General features: G+C 40.6%; 2 protein-coding genes across 3 annotated transcripts in view; one reads left to right on the forward strand and one right to left on the reverse strand.

Moving 5' to 3' along the window:
- Window positions 1–1,407, reverse strand: part of GRM1 (glutamate metabotropic receptor 1) — a 177,812-nt gene extending 176,405 nt beyond the window's left edge. The window contains exon 1 of the mRNA XM_081905141.1: window positions 401–1,407. The gene's annotated coding sequence lies outside the window, so the exon portion shown is untranslated. The remainder of the gene's footprint in view (window positions 1–400) is intronic.
- A 4,985-nt stretch (window positions 1,408–6,392) lies between these two features.
- Window positions 6,393–27,615, forward strand: part of SHPRH (SNF2 histone linker PHD RING helicase) — a 47,607-nt gene continuing 26,384 nt past the window's right edge. The window contains exons 1-11 of one of the 2 annotated variants that reach the window (XM_081905120.1): window positions 6,393–6,644; window positions 10,758–11,425; window positions 12,551–12,680; window positions 14,280–14,498; window positions 15,631–15,712; window positions 16,374–16,524; window positions 17,881–17,986; window positions 19,046–19,302; window positions 20,310–20,990; window positions 21,594–21,845; window positions 23,237–23,315. In XM_081905120.1, the coding sequence (XP_081761246.1) occupies window positions 10,787–11,425; window positions 12,551–12,680; window positions 14,280–14,498; window positions 15,631–15,712; window positions 16,374–16,524; window positions 17,881–17,986; window positions 19,046–19,302; window positions 20,310–20,990; window positions 21,594–21,845; window positions 23,237–23,315 (2,596 nt within the window). In that variant the 5' untranslated portion in view covers window positions 6,393–6,644; window positions 10,758–10,786. The remainder of the gene's footprint in view (window positions 6,645–10,757; window positions 11,426–12,550; window positions 12,681–14,279; window positions 14,499–15,630; window positions 15,713–16,373; window positions 16,525–17,880; window positions 17,987–19,045; window positions 19,303–20,309; window positions 20,991–21,593; window positions 21,846–23,236; window positions 23,316–27,615) is intronic. The other variant, XM_081905121.1, reaches the window with a different exon arrangement.

Below are 27,615 nucleotides of genomic sequence, written 5' to 3' on the forward strand. Positions count from 1 at the left end.
TGGGAATACAAAGAAAGCTAGAAGAACTTAAAATAACAAACTATCTAACTGTACATGAAAAATTCTTGTATAGTTTTATGATCACCCCCCACTTTTTTCCCTTGCGGCTGATCTGCTATGAGGCAGTATCCTGTTTTACTCACTGACATTGGCCCTCATGACATTCGACTACCTAAAAGGAATATTAATGTATACTTTATACTGGGGATTCATTAGACCAAACATTTCTTGCATTAACTATAGCAGTTTAGGTCGTTTTCTTCCCAGCAGCAATTCAACAAAATAGTATCCTCTCATATCACATTTAATCTCTATTGTTTGACGTTCACTCATAGACTCGCTGATCAGTGGCATTAAAACAGTTTGCTTATTTATTTAACCATATTTTTAACCTACCCACCTCTTTTTCAGGCAATTATTCTCTCCCAAAGCAGCTTGCATCAATTTAAAAGAGTAGAGGAGCACTGCCATCAGGCACACAAAGACCCACAAGGGAAAAGAAGTGGATGGAAAAGCAGAGAAATGGAACATCAACTCCTTAAGGCCAGACTGAAGCAGTAGGCCATAACCAGGCATTTATAGTCACCTGTTTATAGTCATCAATTTATACTTGATCTTCGCTGGCCAGTGTTCTTGCTTGAATAGCAGTTGATGGCTCTCAATAGATGGGGCCAGAACGTCCTCTCATTTTGCTTCTGCAATACTAAAGCAGACTGGAAGTTGGAGCGGAGTGTTCTTTCTGGCATGGAGGAGAAAGCAAGCTCCTTCTTTGGCCAGTGGATGGGGCCAGGCTGGCCACCCCCTTGCCACAAGGTTCTTCCTAGGAGCCTCCCAGTGGCCGTTGGTGCCTCTTACACTGAATATAATCTTCCATCTACAATTGTCTGAAGCACCAAACGGAAGCTTTAAAACATACCTAAATAAATCCTTTCAATCCCAGCCAGGGAGTATGTACAGACTTGTGATGTTTTCATGTCATGCAGACATGATGTTTTCATGTCATGTTCCTGAAAGAGAATCACGGGGTGCTGCTGCGGAGGAAGTGTTTTGGACATTAACACAGAATGCACAGTGCTGTGTTGACAGCAGAAGAGAAACTCAGTCTGTTCACATTTTTATTGTACATGAAAAATATGTTAAGACACCTGTGTGGTGCCTGTACAGAGCCGAAGAGATTTTTTTTTGAGAGAAAACGGATTTAGTACCACAGTGGAGATGGAAAAATATGAGCTTAGCTAACTCACACAATGTTTTTATGCATTTAAGATTAATTATGGGCACAACCCATACATAGCATCAGTGTGGTGTGGTGTCATGCTAGGATGAGAGAAGCCAGTTCAAATATATACTATATTATTGTTATTTTGCTATTGATGTTGATATTATTAGTATTGTTTTATACACAGACACACACAGACACACACAGACACACACACACACACATCGCCCTTATTATGTGTATTTTATATACCACCCTTCGATGAAAGAGCACAAGGTAGTTTAAAACACAGAACACAAATGTCAATGCATAACATAATATCTGTACAATATAAAAATCAAAATGGTTACAATTGTCGTAAAAAATACGTAATGGAATATAGCTTTTTTAAAAAAAGATAAAATACATATACTCATAACAGCAATAGCACAAACAAAAAGGAAGGAGAACATCATCAGCCAGGTATCTAAAATACAAAAATAGTGCACAAATTCACAATTGTCTCTCTGTCCAAAGTAGCTCTTAATCCCAGCCCCACACAGAAAACGACAGACACTCTGAGCTTTCGCCTGGGAGCTTTCCTTTTCTCTCCCAGTTTCTCACCCTGGGAGATGTTCACACTGTTTCCCACTGATGGTCCTTCACTGAGGTCAAGCAGAAATCTGCCAATTCAAAGTCAGACAAAGCAGAGGCAGTTAAGTACAGATAAGCAATATCAGGCAAAAGCAGATAAGGGGTCAAGGCAAAGGCAGTTAGCACCTTGGACAGCTCCACGTCACATATATTGGAAGTTTGACAAGACAGTCTTGAATGCTGCTCCAACAACCAGCAAAGTCAGATTTAGCCTTAACTGGACTGCAGCTTCCACTGAGTAGCCAGCCTCGCCCCTGGTGGTTGGAATCTTGTTTGGGAGCCATTGACTCTGGCAGCTCAGAGCAGCCCATGATTCTTCTATGATCTCTGAGCTGTCACCCTTAGAGTCTGAGAAAGGCAGTGTGACCTCTTGGGACTGGAGAAGTGCAGGCATCACCTGCTCCTCTGGTGATGTAACACCTGAGGAGACAGGAACAACCAAGACTGGTTCTGAGGGGAAATCCTCCTCACAGTCGAATGTATCCTCTGTATCCACAGTCTCAGTCCCTGAGAAACCCTGAGTCACATGACACCATAACATTTTTGACATATTTAGCGAGTAAGTTTAGGAAGTTGAAGAATTTTGTTTTAGTGTTCAGGGATAGGTGGAGGTGAGGAGGAAATTGATCATTGTCCAAAGAAACCACCACTAAGGGACAATTATCTAGCCTGGTTTATGCAGCAGAATTCAGTGGTAAAACTCTGGGGTAATAGAATGGACTGTACCACTTCAAAATGCAGGTGAAGGTATCATTTTTTAAAAAATATAAAGGAACATTTAAAAATGGTATCTTTATTCGCAATCTGAAGCAGACCCTCTCTGTCTCTGGGGTATTCCCAACTGACAGCTAGCAGAATAATATACTACACCCTCCTTAGGGTGTTCCAAATTGGCAGCTACTGGAATAATATATTGCTCCCTTCACAACAGTGACATGTATACTGAGCAGCCACGGACTCCAGAGAATTTAAATTGGCTTTGCAGCCACATTTTCAGGGGTATAAAATGCTTTCCAGCGGCACTTTATGGACTGGCTTAGTATTTCATTTATCTAAAACCAAAATGCTCTTGAGCATAAAACACACACACTGCTTAAGAGATAGTTAACTCTTCACCTAATGAAATCATGATTGCTATTTCAGAAATGAAATAGGACCACTTAATTAGATATAAGGCCTTCCTTTAAAGTACTCTTTCTTTTTCACTTAGCTCAAAGTGAATTAATTTTTAAACCAAAACTTTCAGACTGAAGGATGGAATTTTTATCCTAATCGTAATAGCACCATTATGGGGTTCAAATATTCATAGGAATCACTTCTGGTGCTGCCGCCATGGTGAACAGCGGATCCCACGACTGCGGATGTCAGCCATGCAGTTAATTAAGGATAATCTGGGAGTAAAATCCTGGGCCCATTTGGATCGCCATGTGTGTAGCCTCTCTGCATGCATATACTGGTTACACAGAGAGCTTCTTCTCACACATGTAGGACATGCGGGTGGTGAGGATGGAGCCACTGGGTGTGTTGACATAGGCCTATCTTGTCCACAAGGTCCTCACATGTTCTTTTAATGTTTATCTGAACTCCCCTATTGTCATAGCATATGGCATTTCACCAGCATTAAAAGACAAATTAGTAGCTAGGGACGCGGGTGGCGCTGTGGGTTAAACCACAGAGCCTAGGACTTGCCGATCAGAAGGTCGGCGGTTCGAATCCCCGTGACGCGGTGAGCTCCCGTTGTTTGGTCCGTGCTTCTGTCAACCTAGCAATTCGAAAGCACGTCAAAGTGCAAGTAGATAAATAGGTACCGCTCCGGCGGGAAGGTAAACGGTGTTTCTGTGCGCTGCTCTGGTTCGCCAGAAGCAGCTTAGTCATGCTGGCCACATGACCCGGAAGCTGTACGCCAGCTCCCTCGGCCATAAAGTGAAATGAGTGCTGCAACCCCAGAGTCGGTCACTAATGGTCCTAATGGTCAGGGGTCCCTTTACCTTTAAGACAGAGCTATTGCCTGTCAGCAGCTACCACAGTGAAATTCTGTATTAATAACATTATGCAAAGACATTTCAAATAAGGGATAGAAATTCAGTGTAGCATGAATTTTGGCCTCTGTTCATCACAGAGTCAACTACCAGTGAAATCCTCTATACGAGGGATAGGAAATTTATGGTCTTCTAGATGTTGTTGTACTACAATTCACATCATCCCTGACCACTGGCCATATTGTCTGGGGCTGATGGGAGTTGGAGTCCAATAACATCTGGATGGTGACAGGTTCCTCACCCCCTATATACTTTGAAATATTTATATATAATGAGATGGGTACTGAAAAGCCACAAAGCAGACATGCCCTACCACCCTACCAAGTTTAGCTCCATCAGTGTGTATTACTCTGTGTTATCACAGCAATACACCCACCTGTAGGGTCATCTTGAAAAGCCTTAAGTGTCCCACTAAGTAACATTGCCCCAAATAATCTGGATCTTTCACTCTCAGACTAGCCATACAGGATCATTACTTAGTGTAAAAGAACATTATGAACATTGCCGGAAATCCTCTGTGATGTCTGGCATGTAAGTATACAACATAAACAATTAAACTGGAGGAAGGAAATGAAGGTGTAAAATCCTCTGGAGGTAATTTCCCCACTGGGTTATATAAAGTTGATCTCTTCACTGATCTGAAACTTAAGTACAGCAACTTTATGCTTGAATAGTTTTATAGTCTGCTGTAGTAAAACATCTCATTTATGCTGGGCTATGTTCTTGTCGGCAAATCTTCACAAGCTTTTGCACACTTTAATTAAATAATTATCGCCATATCCCTGTGAGCCTTGAAAGGTGTCAAAGCTGTTCTACTAAAGCAGACAGGTAGATGTTATTAAACGCCTTCTTTGAGGGGGGGGAGGAACCGAGTGTGTTGGCTCACTGCAGTTATGTAGTGTCAACATTAACTAGTTGTATTTGTCTTCTAATCTTTCATTAAGGTGTTGTTGTTTTAAAAAAGAAATTATTAAAAGTTGAATTCAACTTGTAAAATTAATGGTTCCTATTCAGTAACTGCAGAAAGGGTTGTAGTTGTAGCTTAGCAACAGAGCTTCTGGTTTGTATGCCAGAAACCCAAGATTCCCTACCATTTCCAAGTAAAGCTGGGAATATTCCCTGTTTGAACCTTTGGACAGTTACTGCCAGTAAGTGCAGATCAGAGGGGGTTAACATCTGGCCCTTCGGATATTGTTGGACTCCATCAGCCCCAGCCAGCATGGCCAATGGCCAGGGATGAGGCAGACAATACTGAGCGAGATGGACCAATGGTTTGGCTCAGTATAAGACTATGTTCCTAACTAGTGAAACTTACTGAATGCAGCAAGGTGGTCATAGTACTTGTGACATCATGTCCACCTGCAACCCCACCGTAATATTCCTGCAATGTTCCCTTGATGTTCTACCAAGGTCGCATTTGCACAGACACTTTACTATTGGAACTTCTCCTAGATCTGTTGCTGGATGTGTGTCTACTTGTGATAATCCATCATCTTCCATTTTGCTCTGTATCCAGTGCATGCGGCACTGCTTCCATTCCACTGCAGTTTCAGTTCTGCAAAAACATTATTCAGCTTGTTGTGATGATACCACATGACTGACAGGTGGGCACCAGCAAGGGTGGGCAAGAGAGAAGAGGCAGAAGCCTGCTGCATGCTTCCCTACCGTCCTCAGCCTTCTACCCACCTCCTTTCTAGGTTCAGGGCAGCAGCAGCCATTGCCTCCTTAGGATCACTCAGCCAGGGATGGTTTCTGCTGCTTCCCTTTGTATGCTTGGCCTTTCTCTTTGGGTGGTGCAGCAGCAGGGATTTGGCTCAGCAGCAGGGAGCCAGAAACAGGCAAAAAGAAGAGCTATTTCTGCCAGCTGACCTGCTTTCTCTTCCTCTTATGAACCAAGGTGGGCAAACTTCTGGCTTGTTGGATCCATTTTGCTGTGGAACCCCAATTTTATTTATTTATTTATATGTTGCATAAAATTTCTATATAGATTCATTGCTGCTGCTGTTGTTGTTTTTTAAAAAATCCTAAACATTTCCCAAAACAAATAAAAAAAACACATTATTGGTAAGAACAATTAAGACAATTAAAAGCACTAATAATATAAAAGCACACAATGCATGGGTAGGCAAGGAGTTCCAAAGTGCTCGACGCACTACAAGATCTTTAAAAAGTTGCATCTAACTTAAGTCGAAAAGACAGGGGTTGGGTTTTTGTAAAAATACCGGTAATAATTTTAAAATAAGGCTCAAGACCTTCGCAGAACGAAAAGACCAACCAAAATAATCCTGGTTAAACCCATCACTGCAACCTAATCTGTGTGGACCGGGTCTTACAGCAGCTGTTCCGCAACCGTCTCCGTTTGTCCTCCCCGCAGAAACACGGCTTAGAGAAAAGAATGCACAGCGCACGCGCACATTCGCCAGCGCTTCCCTGCCGTTGTGGGGGTGGGGGTGGGGCAGGCGCGTGCTAGCGCGAGAGGGGCAGTGGGCGGAGCCTTCGCGTCACTCTCGGCTTCCGCCTCCTTCCTCCGTCCGGCGGGTGAACTTTGAGGGGAGAATCTTCTTGTTGTTGTTTGGCTTTCCCCTCCCCCAACCCTCCCTTCGCTTCGTCTTCCTCTTCCTGGTTCAAGGATGGTCGCGGCGCTCCTTGGAGCTGCTCAGGAGCTCGTTTCTTCTGCCAGCCTCGTCGCCGCCGCCGGGCCCAGAAGGGGAAGCCGCGGAGGAGCCCCAAGGAGCTGATTCCAACACTCTCAGGTGCGTCAGGCTGAGAAGAAGCAGCGGGTGGGAGGTTGCAGTTAGTGGCTTCGCCCCCACCTGTCGCTTACACACTTACACACACACGTGTGTGTTTATAGTTTTATATATAGAGGGAGAGACAGCTTCTTCGTTGGTCTATGACGTGCAATAGGCCTTAATTGGTGGGGGGGGGCGTTGTTAACGGCGCCTTGGCCTTGTTGGTATCCCTATTATCTGCATATTCTTATAATATGCACAATATAATGAATAATTCTCTTGCGGTTTTGTATCTCACTCTCCCCACCCCCCAACAGCCCCTCTTATAAATTGTTGGGAGGAGCACGCTAATCTTCTCTCTCCTTCAAGAAACAAAAAATCCTTTTCTGGTATGTCATGTGCATGTACAGCCAGAGCTTATTATATTCGTGATTTATCTGATAATGTAGTTGGAAACAATCGTAGAATATTCGTAGTATCTTTGTTTATAAGCATACAGTGAGGTGGAAGGAGGGGAATACCCCACTGTCTTTGCCCAGTGTCTACTCCACTTTGAAATATGGTAGCCTAATTTACACAGTTTAGTAAGGAATCCAGATTCCATGGTTTTGAATGTGTGCATATGGATTCTTTGCCCATTTCACTTCCTGTCAGATGATGTGGATTAAATGTCCTGAGTAACAGATGGGTCCCAGAGTTCTCGGTCACCTGTAGATAATATAATGCAAATAAATATGTATCAAGTTTAGTTTGTATCTTTATTTGATGAACATGTATTAATCATGGCTTTTGTTTGTTAAGTGCAAACATGGTTGATAGCATATGCAACAAAGAGTCTTGTTTCATCTTAAAGACCGTCAAATTTATTACGGTGGACTAGAGTCAAGTTCTTTGGATGCATGATTGTAGTCTATAAATGTTTATGCTGTAATTAATTTGTTAATCTTTTAAGATGCCATAAGGCTTTTGGTGTGTGTTTTGCTCCAAGAGAGTAACACAACTACCCCTTTGGAATAAGTTTGATTGTGTGGCTGATTTCCTCCTTGAGACAAAATGTCATGTGGTGCTACCAACATTAATAGTCCTTTCATGAAGAGTTAAAAATACTGCCTGCATCCCTCATCTCTGCCTCCAACCCTCAGCTGTCCAAATATTTTAGCTTTAAGGCAATGAGGGTGTGTTGTAGTATAAGGTGGCATAAGGCAAATTCTGAATGAATGCCCAGATAGAAGCTTTCTGAGGAACAGAGTTGTGTTTTTTTAAGTTGTTAATCAGCAGGTATTCATGTGCATGGTCTTTGTTGTCATATTAACTTAGTGATTAAAGCAAGTCTCTCATGTTCATAGAATCTTAGAGTTGGAGGGGATCCCAAGGGTCATCTAGTCCAACCCCTTGCAGTGCTGGACTCTCAGCTAAAGCATCCATGACAAATGGCCATCCAGCCTCTGTTTAAAAACCTCCAAGGAAGGAGAGTCCACCATCTCTCCACTGCTGAACAGCTCTTACTGTCAGAAAGCTTTTCCGAATATTTATTTGGAATCTCCTTTCTTGTAACCTGAAGCCATTGGTTCAAGTCCTACCCTCCAGAGCAGGAGAAAACAAGCATGCTCCCTCCTCCATGTGACAGCCCTGCGGATGTTTCACCCCTCCCATTGCAAGAATCTGCTGACAATGTTTCAGAAAGGATGGGGCGGATTTTGCTCATCGCTTCTTCCGCTACAGCCTGTAGGAGTCTCAGTGATATCTGTATATAGATAAGGTGACTTCTCAAGCAACTGTAACACTCATGCAGTCCAGCGCCTCCAATTAGTCCTTAGTTAGTTTATGCAGTAGCTGTAGAGAATAAAAGAAGTTATACTTCAGAGCTGTCATTCATGTGGTTCATACTTTGCTGTGCTCCGCTGACTTTTAGAACTGAGTTTGGTGCTCACAGCTCTAAGTTGTGAGTCCACAGCACTTAGACCTGCTCCCTGCATGCAGTGGAAGGTCTCTGGAAGTGCTTTCCCAGCTCGCCTGGCCCAGTCGGGGCTGAAAAGGTTGAGCCCAGTCGTTGGCACTGGCTCAAAGGCGAAGCTGACAAGCCCTTAAGATATTTGAAGATAACTATCATATCTACTCTCAATCTCCTTTTTTTCAGGCTAAATATACCCAGGTCCTTCAAGTGCTCCTCATAAGGTTTAGTTTCCAGGCCCTTGATCATCTTGGTTGCCCCCCTCTGCACATGTTCCAGCTTGTCAACATCCATCTTAATTTGTAGTGCCCAGAATTGGACACAGTATGCCAAGTATGGTCTGAGTAAGGCAGAATAGAGTGGTACTATTGCTTCCCTGGATCTGGACACCACGTATATTTCTGTTGATGCAGCCTAGAATGGCATTAGCTTTTTTTTTTTTGCGCTGCTGCTGCATCACACTGTTTACTCATGTTTAGCTTGTGGTCCACCAAGACCCCTAGATCCATTTCTCATGCACTGCTAGTAAGCCAGGTGCTCCCCCGTCCTATATTTGTGCATCTGGTTCTTCCTGCCTAAGTGCAGTTATATTTGTTCCTGCCTATTGAAATTCATTTTGTTAGCTTGTGCTCAGTTCTCCAATCTGTTAAAGTCATTTTGAATTCTGCGGCATTAGCTACCCCTCCCGAGTTTGATCTCAACTGCAAATTTGATGAGCATCCCCTCAATTCCTTCATCCAAGTCATTTATAAAGATGTTGAACAACAACGAGCCCAGATCAGAACCCTTCGGCACCCCACTTGTCACTTTTTTCCAGGATGACGAGGAACCATAATCTTGGGATTTAGACTATATCTTGGGTGCATGGTCTCCATCCATTTGTAATCACATGCCTATTTTTAAATAACACCATTTTATAATTACCGTATTTTTCGCACCATAGGGCGCACCGGACGATAGGGCGCACCTAGTTTTGGGAGGCGGAAAACAAGAAAAAATTATTCTGAACCCCAGAAGCCAGAACAGCAAGAGGGATCTGGCTTCTGGGATACCGTGTGGCTGTTCTGGCTTCTGGGGTAACCGCACCAAGCCTCTTCAGGGCCGCGGGATGAAGGTTCCCCCTGCCCAAAGAGGCTGCGCAGGGCTAAAGCAGAAGCCAGGACAGACGCGTCGCTGAAGGGGCACTGCGCCTTCTCCCTCTCTGCCCAGCGCCCCTCCTTCACAGGAGAGGTGCTGCGCAGAGAGGGAGAAGGGGCATCGCCCTTCAGCGAACCTGGAGAAGGAACAGAAGGAGACCCTTCTGTTCCTCCTCCGGCTTCAGTGGACAGGCGCGTTGCTGAAGGGGCGTTGCGCCTTCTCTCTCTCTGCGCAGCGCCTCTCCTTCGCAGGCTGCCGCCCCAAGCCTCGCGCGCCCGGCGGGAGCTCCTGCCGGGCGCGCAAGGCTTGCGGACACTCGCTGGGGCTGCAGGCTGCTGCCCGCAAGCCTTGTGAGCCCGTGGGAACTCCCGCCGGGCTTGCAAGGCTTGTGGATAGCTTCCTGAAGCCTGGAGAGCGAGAGGGGTCGGTGCGCACCGATGCCTCTCGCTCTCCAGGCTTCAGCGAAAGCCTGCATTCGCACCATAGGACGCACACACATTTCCCCTTCATTTTTGGAGGGGAAAAAGTGCGTCCTATGGAGCAAAAAATACGCTAAATAGTCTTATGTTTCGAGATGAAGAGTACAGAGCCACTGGTGAATTCACCCTTTAGAGATGGTAATGTTTTGAATTATATTTAGAGTTAGAAAACAAATTTGGAGGGAGGAATATTTAACTTGTCAAAATATTGTTGTTGTAAGCATAAACTGATTAAGATATATTTACTTTTTACTCAGGACTTACATTTTAGATGCGTCTGTTTATATAATTTCGACAAGTGTTGTGGCTCCTTCACATGCTACTATTTATCATTCTTGCTTTGAAACCATTTGCAGTTAGATATTAAACAACAGTTTCTGATCAAACCCCAGAATATTTTTTTGTGGGTGGGTGAGAGAGAGAGAGAGGAGATGGGACACAGCACTCATTCTCTGTTCAATAAACTATGGATTCTTACCTATACATTTGGATCAGGCCTTTATTGTTAATAAACCAAAGTATACTAATCCATGCAGAAATGTAAATGGATGTCAATCTGTATTACAGAGATTAATCACTGCTAGTGAAACATAAAAATGAGTGGCCGTCGAAAGCGTGCTCCTCCATCGAGGATGAATGATGAGAAAAAGAAGCAGCTCTGCTGGAATATGCATGATGACTGTAAAAATGAAGTGATAGATTTGGATGCAGTGGATGAAGACCAACCTCTTGCAGGTACAAGCTCATCTTTTACAACACATGTTGTTATAAATGATGATAGCACAGATGAAGTTTCGACGCTCAAAGTAAACAACCTAAAATCATTGAGCTTTTCAACCATTTTGGATGAAGCAGAAGATTCCTGCCATCTCTTGACTTCTATATCCATACAGCTAAATATTGTGATATTTCCTTATATTTCTGATTGTAACTGGAAAACCTTGCTTGGAGAGTTCATTCTGCAACCTCTTCCTGGTCAACAACTAAATGAGAATGTCCATAAAAAGAGTTTTACATTGATGAGAGCAGAATCTAGTGATCATTTGCGTATCTGTATTCATGCAAAGAACGTTGAGAAGGTGGATGAGAGGGAAGAATCCTTACAGAACACTTACCAAGAAGACATATTAGTTGAATCATCTTTAAATAATGAAATGTTAGAAGACTTGATGTGGCTGCAAAAGAAGAGAGTAATTGTACTTTGTCAAAGATCCGGAGATGGCCAGTGCTTAAAGGTACTTGATTTACGTAATTAATAAGACTTCCTAACTGCTAAGAATAAGCCGTTTATTTCATTCTTGGAATTAACATATTACGTGAACATCTGGCAGCACCATAATATGATTCAAACAGTACCCTTTCTGTTTGATTTTCAGAGAATTGTCTCTATTTACATTAACAATATTGTCATGCATATTTATTCAGAATTAAATTCCATTGAGTTCATTATGCACATAATCCTAAATATGTGTAGGATTGCAATGTAAGATTGGTCCAATGAATATTAAAAGTAAGCCAAATGCTTGCCCACAACATGAACATTATAGGTAGTTTTTTTGGTAAGATTTAGTTTAGCATATCCTAGTATCCAGGAAGCTGTAGTTTACATTATAATCAGGATTACATGTAGAATCCCCAATTTATGCTTGACTAAGGCTTACATCTGATGGACTTTGGGCTCCCACAGAGAGCATTGACATTTCACACCTGAAGGTTTATGTTATTAGGGAAGTAGGATTATTTTCAGAGTTCTAAATGTCACTTATTTGCACTGTCTGCTATCTAGATTTTGGGCATAATTCAAACAGCAGTTGGCTGAAGGATTTATTGGTTGCAGTTTTTGACTAAGAGCTGAGAGACCAGGGTTCTAGCCATGAAGCTCACTAGGGGACCTTGGGCTAGTCAATGTCTCTCAGCCTAGCCTACTTCACAGGGTTGTTATAAGGATAAAATGGAGAGATGGAGAACCACTGAGCTTCTTGGAGGAAAGGTGGGACATAAAAGCAAGCGAGCAAAAAATAAAATAAGGCATCTGGGGATTGGGTAGACTGTTTTCCTTGGGTATTGTTGCTTTGATCCATGGCTGTGCTTATGGGAAAATAATTATAATGGAAAATCTAATAATGGATCTCCCACAAACATATCATTTGGTCCTTCAGCCACAAGTTGCCAAAGTGGTCACCTATGAACTCTGCAATTCTAGCCCTGTTTACTTGGAAGTAAGTCCTATTAAATTCAGCGGGGGGGGGGTGCTCATGGGTAAGCAAGTTTAGAATTCCAGTTTAGTCACCAATAAGCTTATGATCTTTTTCTCACATTTTTTCTCCTTTTCTTGCACGTTCCAAAAATTACATTCACAGGTTGGAATGTATCTTCTTGAAGTTGGCTTAAGCAAGCTAGAATTCCTTAGTGATGGTGGTGGCAGAATAAAAAAAGCTAATCAACTTATTCAAAAACTGATGGAAAAATTCTACCACTTCATAATTCCAGGTAATCTCATTTGATAATATTGACACATATTCATTATACTATTAAAACATATATATGAGTTTTGGAGGAAATGTTCTTATCTTGGTGTTACATTTCGGTGACCTTAATTTATCTTCTAAATACTGTTTCTGGAGTAAAGAAGGTTTTAGCTTCTCTTAATGTGTGGGAAGCAGAGCATAAATTATTTAAATCTGTCACATTTGTCAGTGACTTTTGATACTTTTAACTTGCGTAAACTGCACACATACACAGAACATTCTCTGGTACAGCAAAGTAACAGGACATACTTCATTCAGCTCAGGGGTGAGGTTTCTGGAGATAATAAAGAAATGAAATGCCTGCCAAATGACATAAAGGTATATGGAAATGTGGCCTAGAGTTGGGTGTGCTTTTATATAAAGAGCAGAATATGTATGATTCAGAATCATGTAGAAATATATCCCCATATGTCCTGCACTATCATTCAATTGTTGGTCTAGGACTCTAGGCAATACCTGTGCTATGTTGGTCAAATCTATGCTAATAATATTTATTCATATGAAAATAAGCAATAACTTTATTAGAAAGATAATGTTTTGACCTCCAGACTCTGTAGAGAACATCAGTTCGAACTACTGTACCCAAATGGCCAATGGTTGCACAATATTGCTAGAGATGTGTCATGTAAATTGGCATGATTTCTTTTGAAATTGGTGAAATTGTGCTGAGTAAATGAAACCGACAGCTCTGTTTTGTGCATTTTTAGATGTCTATCTTTAGTTAAATATATGTATTCTTGGCTCATTATGTGTAAAGTGCACATAATGTGTAAAATAGTCACAATTCGCTTGTAAAGTTGAAAAAAAAGTGATGATTGAGTATAGTGAATCAATGCATAAGTTGCACATTATTACCAGTGGAGACCCACACAAAATGGCAGGGGAGAGTGGAAGAAAAATAACTTGGCCTTGCATTTTTAAATGTCTTTTGATTCTTCATTCTCTCCCTTCGTCATTTGCTCAAGCCCTTACATGTTCCTCTTCCTTCTGCTCAACCCTATCCCTGTTCATAGTCACTCCACTTATTTTTCTTGCTTCATATAGTGAGGGTGGGAAGTGGTTGGCTATTAAAGGATAGCATCTGGTTTTCTGCATACAGCTGCTGAAAGAGGATTTGTTCATCAGTAGCAAATTTAATCAACACATTAATTATAATATTATCACCTTCACTGTTCACCAAGTACAAGGAAAGTTTTGTGAATGAAATCAAGATTTTGTTTTTAAAAATTGCGAACTGATGCTGGTACTGTAAGCTTTTAAATTAATGGAAATAAATTATAATTTCTTAAAACAAACTCAGTACTTTAAAAATTGTATTCTAGCCAGTTCCTAGTATTATTTATTGGTCATGTTTTTGATCTTAAAAGAGACCCAAGTTCTCTTCTTCCTCTCCAAGAACTATTTGGTATTGTACCTAAGATTGGCAACAACATGGTACTGGATTAATATTTCTTAGTACAGGGATACTATTTTTACCCATTTGTTTTGTTACTTCATTGCAGTACGTTTAAGGTATTGCAAACATTACTGACTGTGAATCAGTGCCATACGGTTCTTTTAGATATTCTGGAGGAAGATGAGGAGGAATCCGATAGAGATATAGAGCGGCAAAATATTGAAGAGCTTTATGACTATGTGAGGCATACACACCAAAAAGAAATTCAGTTTTTGAAGGAGAATGTACAGCACACTGCACTGATTCCTGTATTGAGGCCATACCAAACTGAGGCTGTAAACTGGATGCTGCAACGTGAGAACTTCAAAAATGTACCAACCAATGGCAAGTATCTAGAAAAAGGCAACATAAATATATATCTTGATTACGTTGATACTGATAGAAATTCATGATGATGTATTACTTATAAGAAAGTCACACATAATTCCCCCACCTCAAGTAGCAAAAATTTGATGCCCTGCTTGTGTGAATAGAACTGCTTTCTGCTAAGGCAAAGTTGCCAATGAATACAACCCATTGTGCATCCTTAATTTCTGATCTGAGACATGTTCATATTGCATACATCAGCACTTAGTTTATACACAACATAAGGGTTGTTTGTGTTTCTAACATAGCAGGTGTGGCATTAATATGCACCACTTGGTTCAGAAGTGGCTAATTATGAATAGAACCCCCTTTAGGGAAATTTCATTCCCCCTCTCCCATATTTATATTTTTGGCAATTTCCTTCCTAGTTATTGCTTATTTCCTTGATGCTGTAGGCAGGAAATGTATGTAACCTGAATCTTAGATTATTCTGTCTGGAATATAGTAGGTACTCCATGTAAATTTCCATTTAGGGCAACTGGGATCTGGGGATGGCTTAAATGCTGGAAACCTTATGAGCTCTGAGAATTACTTTCTGTAGATTACCTGTGATTCATAGTTCCTATTTAATTTACACGATTATCTTGAGAAGGAATAAAATAGACCTACCATAGCACACTAGCTAAGAGAGTAAGCTGTGGGTCAGAAAGTCTCTGGTTCATATCTAATCATGATCATAAACCCACTAGTTGGTCTTAGGCATGTACTTGGACAGGTTGTCTTTCAAGCTTCTTGATCTGTAAAACTGGGCTTAATAATGCTGGTTTACTTTATGGGATTACTGTAAGGATTTGTGTACGTAAAACACTATAAAGTACTAAGAGGTGGTGTTATCCAGATTTACAATCTGGTTATTTAAGGGTCTTGTAACTTATTTGTACTGGGTTCATTTAATCTTATAGAAGCTGAAGGGGCATTGGTCTGTAACAGAACATAGGGCTCGAGGGATTGTGGAATGATCAAATAAGATTCCTCGGAGCTTCAGTTTCTGTACTTTCAACTTTGAAGATAAGCAAAGAAGCAGTCAAAATAAATTTAAATCATATGAGTAGCATTTGTATGAATCTCATTGTTTTCTTCTTTCTCTCAGTAGAAAATGCACTCCACTTCTTATGGAGAGAGTTTATTACTTTAGATGGACTAAAACTGTACTATAATCCTTTTACTGGCTGGTAAGGATTATTGGTCTTATTATTACAGCCAAAGTGCATACAATTTAAGTAATTGTGTTTAATGCTATAAATATCGCTCCAGCTCCTGTTTTATGAAAATGCCTTAATGTGACTATTTCCTAGATTTAAACAATAAGAAATTATATAAATATCTTTTGAATACTTCTGAAGATGAGAAAGGAAAATATGGCAGAGATTGGGAGAGGAATTAAAACTGTTAGTGTGATTTCATAGACCCATAGAATTGTAACTTGAAAGGGACCCTGAGGGTCATGTAGACCAACCCCCTGCAACACAGAAATCTCAACGCATGGTTCCCCATTCAATTAAAAGCATATTGGATCCTGCTTCGTTTTGCAAATGAGCAGTTTTATTTAATTCTGTGCTTGATTGATAATGAAATATATATCGTTTCCTTTCTGTTCTTAAAAAAATGTGTAGGTACTAGGATTGAAGCAACTCTTACGATGGATTTTGTTATGTGTATATCTTAAATATTAGAGATTGGGTTGTCCACGATCCTTCTCCAAATGCACGTACTTCTAGAATGTTACCTACTTCAGAAAATGCCAATGTAGTCATTTACTTCTGTTAAATTTGTGATCAGAAATTATACATACACATAACATGTTCTTAACTAGGATGAATCTTTGGTCTTCAGCATTATTCGTGAACGCCCAGTTGCTGGGCCTCAGTGGCCTGGAGGAATATTGGCAGATGAGATGGGCCTTGGAAAAACAGTAGAAGTATTGTCCCTTATCCTGACACACACTCGAAAGGATGTTAAACAGGATGCTCTGATGTTACCTGAGGTGAGAAATTTGTAGTAGGTGTGGGAATGAAGCAAATGTTTCCAATACTCGAGAAGTGATTTGGTCCTTGCCGGGGTAGGTGGTGAGGGGAGAAGAGACCATTCTTGGTAGCAGAACATTGAACTAGGGGTTTATTAGAACTGCTCTTTTATGTTTATGTTCGTAATAAATTATTCATTTTTTTCATTTCCGCAAGTCTTTAGTTTCATGTCCATCCATAATCAAATCCCATTTTATTAAAAATGGGGGGGGGGGAGTTCTAAGGAGTTTAAGCATATCTATACAAAAACAAACATGGGACTGGTTGCTTAACAGTGTATCTTCAGCATTAATAAATACAACTTTAAAATCTTTGTATAAATTGAGCAAGAATTTACCACTCAGTCTCGGATTTATGTTGGACCAGATTGTATGCTTATTTTTCGACATGCCTGATTTTTTTCGACTGAAGTTCTTACTATTATACAATAGATTACAGGTTACCATCTAGAACCAAATGCCAAATTGGTCCAGAATTGAACCTCCTGAATTGAACAAATTGATATACAACCTACATAATCTGGTTGATCATAATAAATTTAGTATTAGACAATTTTAGAAGCACCAAGTTTCACAGAAGAGGGTTCATGAAAGTCAGGAAAATTGTTTTTGTTGACAAAATTTATGCACTTCTCCCAGGGCCAAGCAAAATATACAGCATCCACTAGGCTAAGCTTATTGAGAGATGATCTTTATTTGTAAATTACTAGAGCAACAAATTCCAGGTCAATGTACAACCTTATGTGTTTTTTTCTATGTTTTGAAGACCTTGCCTCATACCTGTGCATTGCTGTAGCTCATATTCTATATACTAGGGCCAATCTGGTAATAGCAAATTAATATTTTCTCTGTGCCCAGTCAATTTATTATTAACTTTTTCTTTTACTATTTTATGTTGGTCATTATCAAACTCTCATTTTGTCCCATGATGTCGTTCCTTTTGTACAAAGACTTCTGCTTATCTGGTGGAATTTCCCCTCTTCTCTCCTGCACACCACCAAATTTTTAAATACCTTTAAATATTAGTTTTTCACTTCAGCTGGGATATCTGTTTGATATCACCAATCTTAACCATATTTTTAGTGAATTGTTACTGTTTGCCATTGCATTGTCACAGCAAGCATTACATCCCCAGCCTTAGTTTTTCTATGTGTTTTCAAAACCGGAGAGTCAGTAGTTAATATTCAAATATTCTTGGCATGTTTGTTTAAGATACATTAATTGTTCGTCAGACTCAGTGATGCAAATGTTAATTTTGTGAAGCAGGTCACCATGGTAGCTGAACATAAATCTGATATTGTTAAAATTATCTCTTAGGGTTTTTTGGTAAACTTCTTTGTTCCGCCTCAACCTAGTGAAGGAAGCAAAAAGAAAAGCATAAAGAAAATGGAACTTAAATTGAAGGAAAAAGTGCACTATCCTAGTAAGTGTTCTTCAGTAGGTTTAATTTGCCAGAAGCAATATTAAGAAATATGTACCATTCACAGTAGAGTTGGTACTGGGTCTAAAGGCTCCTTCCTGCAGAAACATCTAACTAGACTACTTTGAATTTGTGGGCAAAGAGTGGTAGAACTTTGTTGAAAACAAAATATTTAAAAGCCTTACAGCACAGCCAGGCCAATATTTATTTGCCATTATACACTATGTGTATATACATTCTGCCTTTGTTTCCTACTATTCTTTGTACCAATTTGGTGCAAATATGTTGCAGCTACATTTATTGCTGCATAAAAATGATTGCAGAGATTGACAATATAATATAAAATAACTGACAGATCAGTACTGCAGGACATATTTCAGATTTCTGTATATTACAGAAGAGCCAAAGTCCATGTATTAGCATTGCACGTGTTACCTTTTACTTTGATACACAGATGCAGACATGGTTCCCATATCAGTAGGGGGACTCATTCAGATGTCTCAAGCATACATTAGGGAACACTGTTGAGTAGTTGTTGAGGCTCGCATGAGATCGAAGGAAAAATGGGTTGTGGTCTTTCCAAAAAAAAAAAATCTTTTAACATGAAAATAATTTGTAGCATATATGTAATGAATAAAGCATTTACTACCAAGCCCCCCCCCCCCCAGATTTATCTTTATTTATTGAGTTTTTAGTATATGATAATGATGCTTTTCACATCAGGTCCTAAATTGATTGCATGCAATTGAATAATTATGTTTAAGGGTTTCCCCCCCAAAATTATTTTAAATACTGCAATAGGTTCCTTTGATTTTGTTAACTTTTCCTAATAACTAGTTTTGCAGAATTGATTATAGATGAATATTAATGTTACATCAATAAAAAAAGAATAGTCAGTGCTGCATTAGTATTGTATTGGATTTGAAATTGTCCATCACTTTGAGATATTTTTATAGAAAGTGATTCCTAAATAAATACATAAATACTGTTAAAATCTTAACATTATTTTGTGACCTCTTTTTGCACAACTCCTTATCGTAGATATTTATGCCTTCTCAATAGGTTTGCGGGTGATGCTCTTAACAGCTATAAAAGAAATGAATGTGAAGAAGGGAGCATCTATTGTGGCAATTTTTAAGTATGTCCATGCCATATACAAGTACGACACACACAGAAACCGTCGCATTCTTAAAAGGACTCTGGAAAAATTAATTGCAGAGAAGGTAGTGGAACAGGTCAAAGGTCATGGTCTTGCTGGTTCTTTCAAGCTGGGCAGAAACTACAAGGAACAGAAATTTTGTAATAAATTCAAAAAAGAGGTAACCTGGGAGTTTTTTTTTAATCCATGGAGGGAATAATTTCTGTTTAAGTGTTTTGATACATGTCCATTATAGTAGTTTTGGGAAAGGGAGCAAATGAGAACAGATCAGCTAAGTCAGTTTGAACAAGAGTTGATAGAATTCAGGGGGTAATCGCTGTGTAGGAAATCTTATTTGGATTTGCCATTGGATATTTTCCGCCATCTGCTTTAATGACAGTAGTCTCAAAAGTTGTTGTCAGATATCTTCATATCAATCCCTGAACATTTTAATGGGTTGAAATAATTGCATGTAATTTAGGCCAGGGAGAACTGGGTATGAATCCCAATGGCTGATAATGAGGATGAATGTACTTATAATGTGCAGTAGATCTCTTGGGTGTAATGCTATTACACTGTTTAATGAATTACAGATGTGTTGCATTGTAGTTTGGGGTGTAGTTTCTCAGTGTTAAACTGCAGTGCTGAATTAGAGGACAAAAAGAACTGAAAATGTATAACGCACATATATTTATATATATATTCCTATATGCATTAAAATGTAAGATGTCAACACTCTGCAATTTGCATGGCCACTGATAGGCAACCTATCAGTGAGCTGTTTATTGGAAGGGGTGGGATGCTGTAGCAGAGTTTAATGGGGAAAGCCCTTCACACAGTAGTTGGGCAGGTAAGGGTTGAGCTATAAAAGGGCGGTGGGGTTGGTTAGGTGTGTGGGAAGGGCAAAGGGGTTGGTGAACAGAGCAGGGGTGGCAACCCCTAGTAAGTGTGTGTGTGTGTGTGTGTGTTCCTTTGTTTGGAACTCCCTTTAAAAAGTCTTGTAAAAGTCTACTCAGTACCCTGAAAGTGTATTTTGTTCCAAACATGCACAGAATGCAGCATGCACATTGGGACTTTTCCAGCTCCCCTTCCCTTGTGCCTCCTAATCAAGTGTTTGATTTAATCCAGAGTGTTTTTATGAAGCAAAATAAGTTTATTTTATTTTGTTTGTTTGTTTGTTTGTTTTAGAAAATAAAAACTTCAGCTAGGGTTCAGAAGAAAAACTTACCAGAAAATAAGAATGAAACCAAAGAATTGGGAGATGAGGGCACGTGCTATCCAAATGGTCTTAAACTATCTCAGGCAGTAGACATCACAGCAGAAGAGCATGATTACTGTACAAGAAGCAAAGATAATACAAAATCAGAAATGGATCCTAAGGGCTGGATAATGCAAGAAGATTCTATGCATAGAACTTCTGACTTGCAAGAAAATAGGCCTATTTCAAAAAACAAAACGTATTCTACTGACATTTCTAAAAAAGATGATGAAGCTGAAGAGCAGCAAGACAACTCAGAAAGCCAGTCTCCAGCCTCTCAAGAACACACTAGCATTTTTGTACCACATCCTGGTTCTATTTTTCCATTCAATACCTCTGATTATCGCTTTGAATGCATATGTGGTGAGCTTGGCTTGGTTGACTATAAGGCCCGTGTGCAGTGCCTGAACTGCCACCTGTGGCAGCATGCTGAGTGTGTGAACTACAAAGAAGAAAATCTAAAGATCAAGCCCTTTTACTGTCCCCATTGCCTTGTAGCAATGAAACCAGTTCCAACAGGAGCTACTCTGATAATCTCTCCAAGTTCTATCTGCCACCAGTGGGTTGATGAGATTAACAGGCACGTGAGATCATCTTCTCTTCGAGTGTTGGTAAGAAAAGGTGTTGTTTCACAGCAACCAATAGGGGAAGTATACTATGTTGAGGTAGAGTGTAGCAAATGCAGTTATTAAGTGAGTAGAATGAAAATATTTTCACTCCTGGATAGTTGTTAAAATAAATGTCCAGCATTTCAATACATTTTTATATTGGTAGTAATCCTTAAGTTTTTTTTTTTTTTGCAGGATAGATTGATTTATATTAAGACAATTTAAATCTGATTTAAAATCAACAAGGAAAAAAATGGTAGTGTAAATCAAGGGCTGTATCCAACAAAATTGTTCATGCAAATGCTCCTTTTGTCACAGAACTTCCTGTTACCTTCTGAAACAGATTATTTCTTGTAAGTCTTTGTTTCTAAAGTAGTCAGTTCTTGATTTAGCAGTCATTTCTGTCATGAAACTTGAGAGCCAAGTTATAGAGAACCTACATTTTTTTAACTACAGCATGCTTAATTGTGAATAAAGCTGTCATCATAGTGTTAAAATCCTCTTGCAAGGCAGGAAATTTTCAGCTTCTCAGTGTTGTGTGTCTCTCCCCCTCCCTCAATTTAATTGTCAATGCTTTCTCTCATGTACGTTGTGCCCAAATTGCAGGTTTATCAAGGAGTGAAGAAGCATGGTTTCTTGCAGCCTCACATCTTGGCAGAGCAGGAAGTAGTGATCACCACATATGATGTCCTTCGTAGTGAACTGAACTATGTGGACATTCCTCACAGTAATAGTGAAGATGGACGCCGTTTCAGGAACCAGAAGCGTTATATGGCTATCCCAAGTCCCTTGGTAGCTGTGGAGTGGTGGAGAATTTGCCTGGATGAAGCACAGATGGTAGAATGCACCACTGCAAAGGTGAGAATGAACATTGCTTGGGTATGACCCTCTTGAACATGTACAACATAAAAGCAAATGAAAAAGCCTACTTGTATACCCTTTTAACACGCGGGCATATAAATTTGACCTTGACATTTATTCTTCTGAAGTGACTAATATAGTTTCCCTTGGAGGTGTTACTAAATGTTTTATCTGCCAGAGGTTTGACTTGCTATGAAGCTTAGTACTTTTTTATTATTTAATCTCTTAACACAATGTATTCTGACAGTTTAAAGAACTAGGTCATCATGTATATTACACTGCTTGATAGTTGAAAGCAAGATGTTAGTCTGTTTCAGTGCAGGCAGAGGGTCTGCCCTTGGGTCTAGAAGCTGTAAAACGGTCTTTATTGACATTAAGAAATATTAAGCAGGACCATTTCAGCTATTTGCAAAGCAGTACTGCTGTGAGTACCTGCTCACCTCCAGTAAAGGAATTTCTTGGTGGATGACATTGCATATTTGAACAGCTAATCCTTTGAACAGTAACAATGTGATATTCTCATTCATTCTCCCTCCCTCCCTCCCTCCCTCCCTCCCTCCCTCCCTCCCTCCCTCCCTCCCTCCCTCTCCCTCTCTCTCTCTCTCTCTCTCTCTTTGTGGGTGGGTGTTGTGTATGGATCGGAATGAGAGAGAGAGATGTTGGAACACACCCACAATGGGTGTATCCTCATTCAGATCAGATAGCTGTTCAGTTTTACTGAGGACCGCCATGTGTACAAATGAATAGACATAGAACCCAGATGACAGTGGGAATGAGGGGAATGGGTTCCAGAAGCAGGCTTGCTGAAGAAAGGAAGGGGAGGCTGAATTGCAATGATATGGAGTGTAGGAAGTTGGAACAATGTGTAAAAGTGTTACGGTTTGAAGAAACGAGAAGCTATGGAAAAGTATTCACACCATGTCTGTGAATATAAGGGGCTTTGTTCTGATGGCAAGATGCAGTAATGATGGCAGGCCAGGAACTCACCTGAGTAGGAAAATAGAAATGGAATGCTGTTTACATTGCTCAAATGTTCAGCCTATTTCACCCCTTCCCTGTTCACAAAACTGAGCTATAGCAGTGGGGACTGTGCAGATTGTTGGGATATTCCAGCTGAGCATTTTTCACTAGGACTCTTTCTACTGGTTGGTCTCTATAGGGGGATGAAATAGAAAGGTGGGGAACTACCATCTCGTCAATTTCCTAAAGCAGTTAGTCTTCACTTACCATTCTGGTATTCATCCTTGCCATTCAAGTCATGTAGGAAGTACATTTAGAAAGTGTGGTGGCACGTCGACCCTTAGTATTGCTTATTATTTTTGGGCTAAGCATGAGGTTGTTCCTAGTAGTCATGGGCTTTAATTATATTTTCTATAATATTTTATTAGGCTGCAGAAATGGCTCTCCGTTTGAGTGGAATCAATCGCTGGTGTGTCAGTGGCACACCAGTGCAACGAGGATTGGAAGGTGAATAGTATAGCTAATCTTCTGTCTGTATCAACAAGCATGCAGTAATGGCAAGGGTATTTTGGTCCAAACTCCCTTCTAGAAAGGAATTCTTTTTTTAAAATCCAGAATATTTGTGTCCTGGCTATGCAACAGCATATTGTTCAAGACAGCTAATAATAAAAGAGAATCCATCAAGTGCAAACTAAAGCATATTTAAAATACACCTTAAAAATCACATATCAAAGAAAAAAGCAGCACAATAAACAAAAACAGCACTAATTGTACCTACAAGTAGGTCTTCTCTTATGTTCCCACCAAATGTACCTATGACATTGGTGAGATACAGACAGTGACCTCATTTGCAGATCTTAATGCCCAGGCAAGTTTGTATTGGAGCAGGCAGTCCTTCAGGTACACTAATGCCAAGACATTTAGGACTTTAATGGTCAAAAGCAGCCCTACTTTGATTTGGGCTTGGAAACTATTTTGAAATCAATTCATTTGTTGTGATCAGAGTCACACACTCCTTATCAGCTACTCCAGTTAGCAGTCTGGCTGCAGCATTTTGGACCAACTGCAGTAGTCCAAATGTACGTAGAGCCCAGCATCCTATTTTCACAGTAGCCAACCAGATGCCTATGGGATGCCCACAAGCAGGACATGAGCACATCAGCAGTTTCTCCACTTGTGTTCCCTAGAAACTGTTATTCAGAGGCATGTTGCCTCCAGTACTAGAGGTACATGGCAGGTAGTCATTTATAACCTTATATTTCATGGGTTTAACCCTGTTTTTAAGACTCCATCTTGTGGTAGTAAATTCCAGAGTTAAGTTGGGTGTGGTATGAAGAAATGCTACCTTTTGTTTCTCATGAATCTGTCAGTGTTTGTAAAAAGCAAAAAAAAAAGGAGGAAAAGGTTCTGACCTCCCTTTGCCTCTTCAGCCTGGTCCTCGGACCCTTGTCGGCACAAAAAGAGTCCACGAGAATATCCTTGCAGAGTTTTATTCTTAAAAGTCTTTGTGCAAAACACGACTGAATAACTCCACACACCAGCACCAACCAACCCAAACACCAGCCTCAGCAACAAACTAACATTTCTCACTTATATATACAACTTGGTGCAGACCGCTGAGTCATGCTGACCCAGCTTTATTCGCATTAAAGAAACAGCGGCCATTTTAGCCGTGACACCCCTTCTGTTTCTTTAAATGCGAAAAACCCCAACAGAAACAATACATACATACATTATATACATAAACCCAGTTTTGTCATCAGTTCATTATGGCATGTTGCTGGCAAAGGCTTGGTGAACAAATCAGCAATATTATCTTGTGATTGACAATACTCCAGTTTGATTACCCCATTCTGTACACAATCTCTAACATTCGCATGACGGATAGCAATATGTTTTGATGCGGATTTCATTATTTCCGAGCCCGCTAATGCAATGCACGATTGGCTATCTTCATACACTTGGATAGGCAAATCAACTTTACAATCTAGATCTTTTAGGATCTGTATAAACCACATGATTTCATTGCATGCTAGCGACAGGCTCCCATATTCTGCCTCACAGGATGAGGTTGCAACAAATCCTTGTTTCTTTGACCTCCACCCAATTATGGAATTGGCAAACATCATAACCATTCCACTTGTAGATTTTCTGGTAGCTACACAGCTTCCCCAGTCCGCATCAACAAATACTTCTAGTTTTTCGTCTTGTGTACTAGATATCTTCAAACATACATTTAATGTCCCCTTTAGATATCTGATAAGCCTTTTCAAAGCACACCAATCAGCAGTACTGGGTTTAGATACACGTTGACTCAGAACATTTGTAGCACATGCAATGTCTGGCCTTGACCACTGGCTTAAATATAACAGTGATCCTATTTTTGAGTGATACAACTCAGGCTGATCAAATTTATCATCACACACTGTCTTTGGGAAATCTGGTGTCATGGGAGTCTGAACTGGCTTGCAGTTTTCCATGCCAAACTGCTCTATCAAACGAAGAATTTTCTCTTTCTGACTCAATAGGAAGCTTCCATCAGCTTCCTGCCTTACTTCTACTCCCAAGTAATTGCTTACAGGCCCCAAGGCTTTAAGCTTAAACCTCTTTTCCAGTTGACTTGTGAGCTTCTGGATCTCATCTGTGGAACTCCCTGCCACAAGCAAATCATCAACAAAGACTAAGAGCATTAGATATTTGTTGCCTGATCCCTTGGTGTACAGGCATGGATCAGCCACACTCCTTTTAAAACCAAGTTTTACAAGGGCTTCATTTAAACACTGGTTCCAACACCTTCCACTTTGTTTGAGACCATAAACAGCCTTTCTCAAACGCCAGACTGCACCATTCTCCTCTTCAAACCCAGGGGGTTGTCTCATTAATACTTCATGGTCTAAATTTGCATGCAGATATGCAGCATCAACATCAAAATGGTGCACTGCTAGTTGTCTTACAGCAGCAATGGAAAGCATTAAGCGAAAAGTTTCACTCTTTACAGTGGGAGAAAACACTTCATCATAACTCTCCCCTTTAATCTGAGTGAACCCTCTGGCTACTAATCTGGCTCGAAAACGTGGTTCCCCAGATGCAAGGGTTTTCCTTTTGTAAACCCACTTGCATGACACCACTCTGCCACCAGGTGGCGGCATTATGACCTCAAACACTTTGTTACGTTTAAAAGAGTCCATTTCTTCTTTCATAGCTTGTTCCCACAAAGCACGTTCCCCAGGGGGTAAGTCTAAGACTTCATTATAACTTTGTGGTTCCACACAACTCACATTGCATACTCTCACTCCTCCTAGGGTTAAACGCTGAGGAGGTACACCCTTGTTTGAACGCTGGGAGCGCCTAGGCACTATTACTTCTTCTTCCCCCCTTATCTCTGGCTCTTCTTCCTCTTCCTCTAGAGAAGTATTATCTTTTGCCACATCTTTTGGGGAAATCTGTGCCTCCTCCTCCTCCTGCTCCTGCGTTGCCAATGGCTGAGAAGAAGCCTCTTCTCTTACTTGCAGGGGCAGTAGGCAATCTGGGTTGGCATGGATCACAGTCCATCTGTCCTGGTCAGCGAAGTCTGCACTTCGTGACAGAACTACTCGTCCTGGGCGTAAATTGAAACGCCACCCTTTGCCATAGGACTGATATCCCACAAACCGCAGTCTCTGCGCTCTAGCACCCCCTTTCTGGCGCTGAGCTTTGGGGATGTTTACATGTGCCCAAGCACCCCAGTTATGGAGCATTGTCCACTCTGGTTCTTTCCCAAACAACACACGATAAGGAATATCTTTTATAGAGCTAGACCAGGTTCTATTAATCAAAAAGTTCGCTGTCAGAAAAGCCTCGCCCCACAGCCTATGGTTGTGACCCAATCCTGCATCCACTAGCAGGCAGTCCTTTACTGACTGTATTACAGCCCCACGTCTTTCACACAGACCATTTTCAGCAGGGCTATAAGGGTTAGTCAAACGATGAGTGATCCCCTTACGTCGCAACCATGTCCCAAATTGTTTGTTCAGAAATTCTCCACCCCTATCTGTTTGCAACTGCACAACAGGGCGAGCAAAGAGCTTTTCAGCTTGGGCAACCCATTCTCTGAATGTGGGGAAACACTCAGATTTCTGCTTTAACAAAAACAACCAACTAAAACGTGATTTATCATCAATTACCAGAAAAGCATATCTGGCGCCTCCTTCAGTCTTCTGTGGAAAAGGGCCTATCACGTCACAATGGACAAGTTCTAAAACCTCTTTAGATACTCTGTCATTTTTAGAAGCCACAGGCTTCCTCTTAGATTTGGCCATTTTACATACATTGCAATCTAGGAAACAGTTACAGCTGTTTACTTTTAGGTTCTTGCACACCTTTTGCATCTCTGAAAGCACACGGAAATTGGCGTGACCCAGTTTTCTGTGCAGTTCATGTACACACCCCTTATGAACTGGCAAATTATCCTGAACCACCTGGGCTGCTTTAACAGGCTTGTCCTGCATTACATATAACCCATTTTCCAACTTTGCATGGCCACATACCTGAGTTCCATTCTTTATCAGACAGCCATCCCGTGTGAAGTTAACACTATACCCTGCATTAATCAAACAGCTTACAGACAGCAAACAATAGTCCAAACTGCTGACAAACAGAGTCTCTGGTAGAGTAGTGTTCAAGCACTGCAGGAAACATGTTCCCTGGCCATCAATCTTGCTTCTACGACCATCAGCAAGATAAATTGAGTCTTTTCCATCAGCTGGCTTCCCCAGGGTCTTAAAGTCCTCCCGACTGTTGCAGATAATCCTGCTGCTCCCAGAGTCCA

This window comes from Podarcis melisellensis (assembly GCF_964234715.1).
Source record: "Podarcis melisellensis genome assembly, chromosome: 3".
Lineage (NCBI taxonomy): Eukaryota > Metazoa > Chordata > Lepidosauria > Squamata > Lacertidae > Podarcis > Podarcis melisellensis.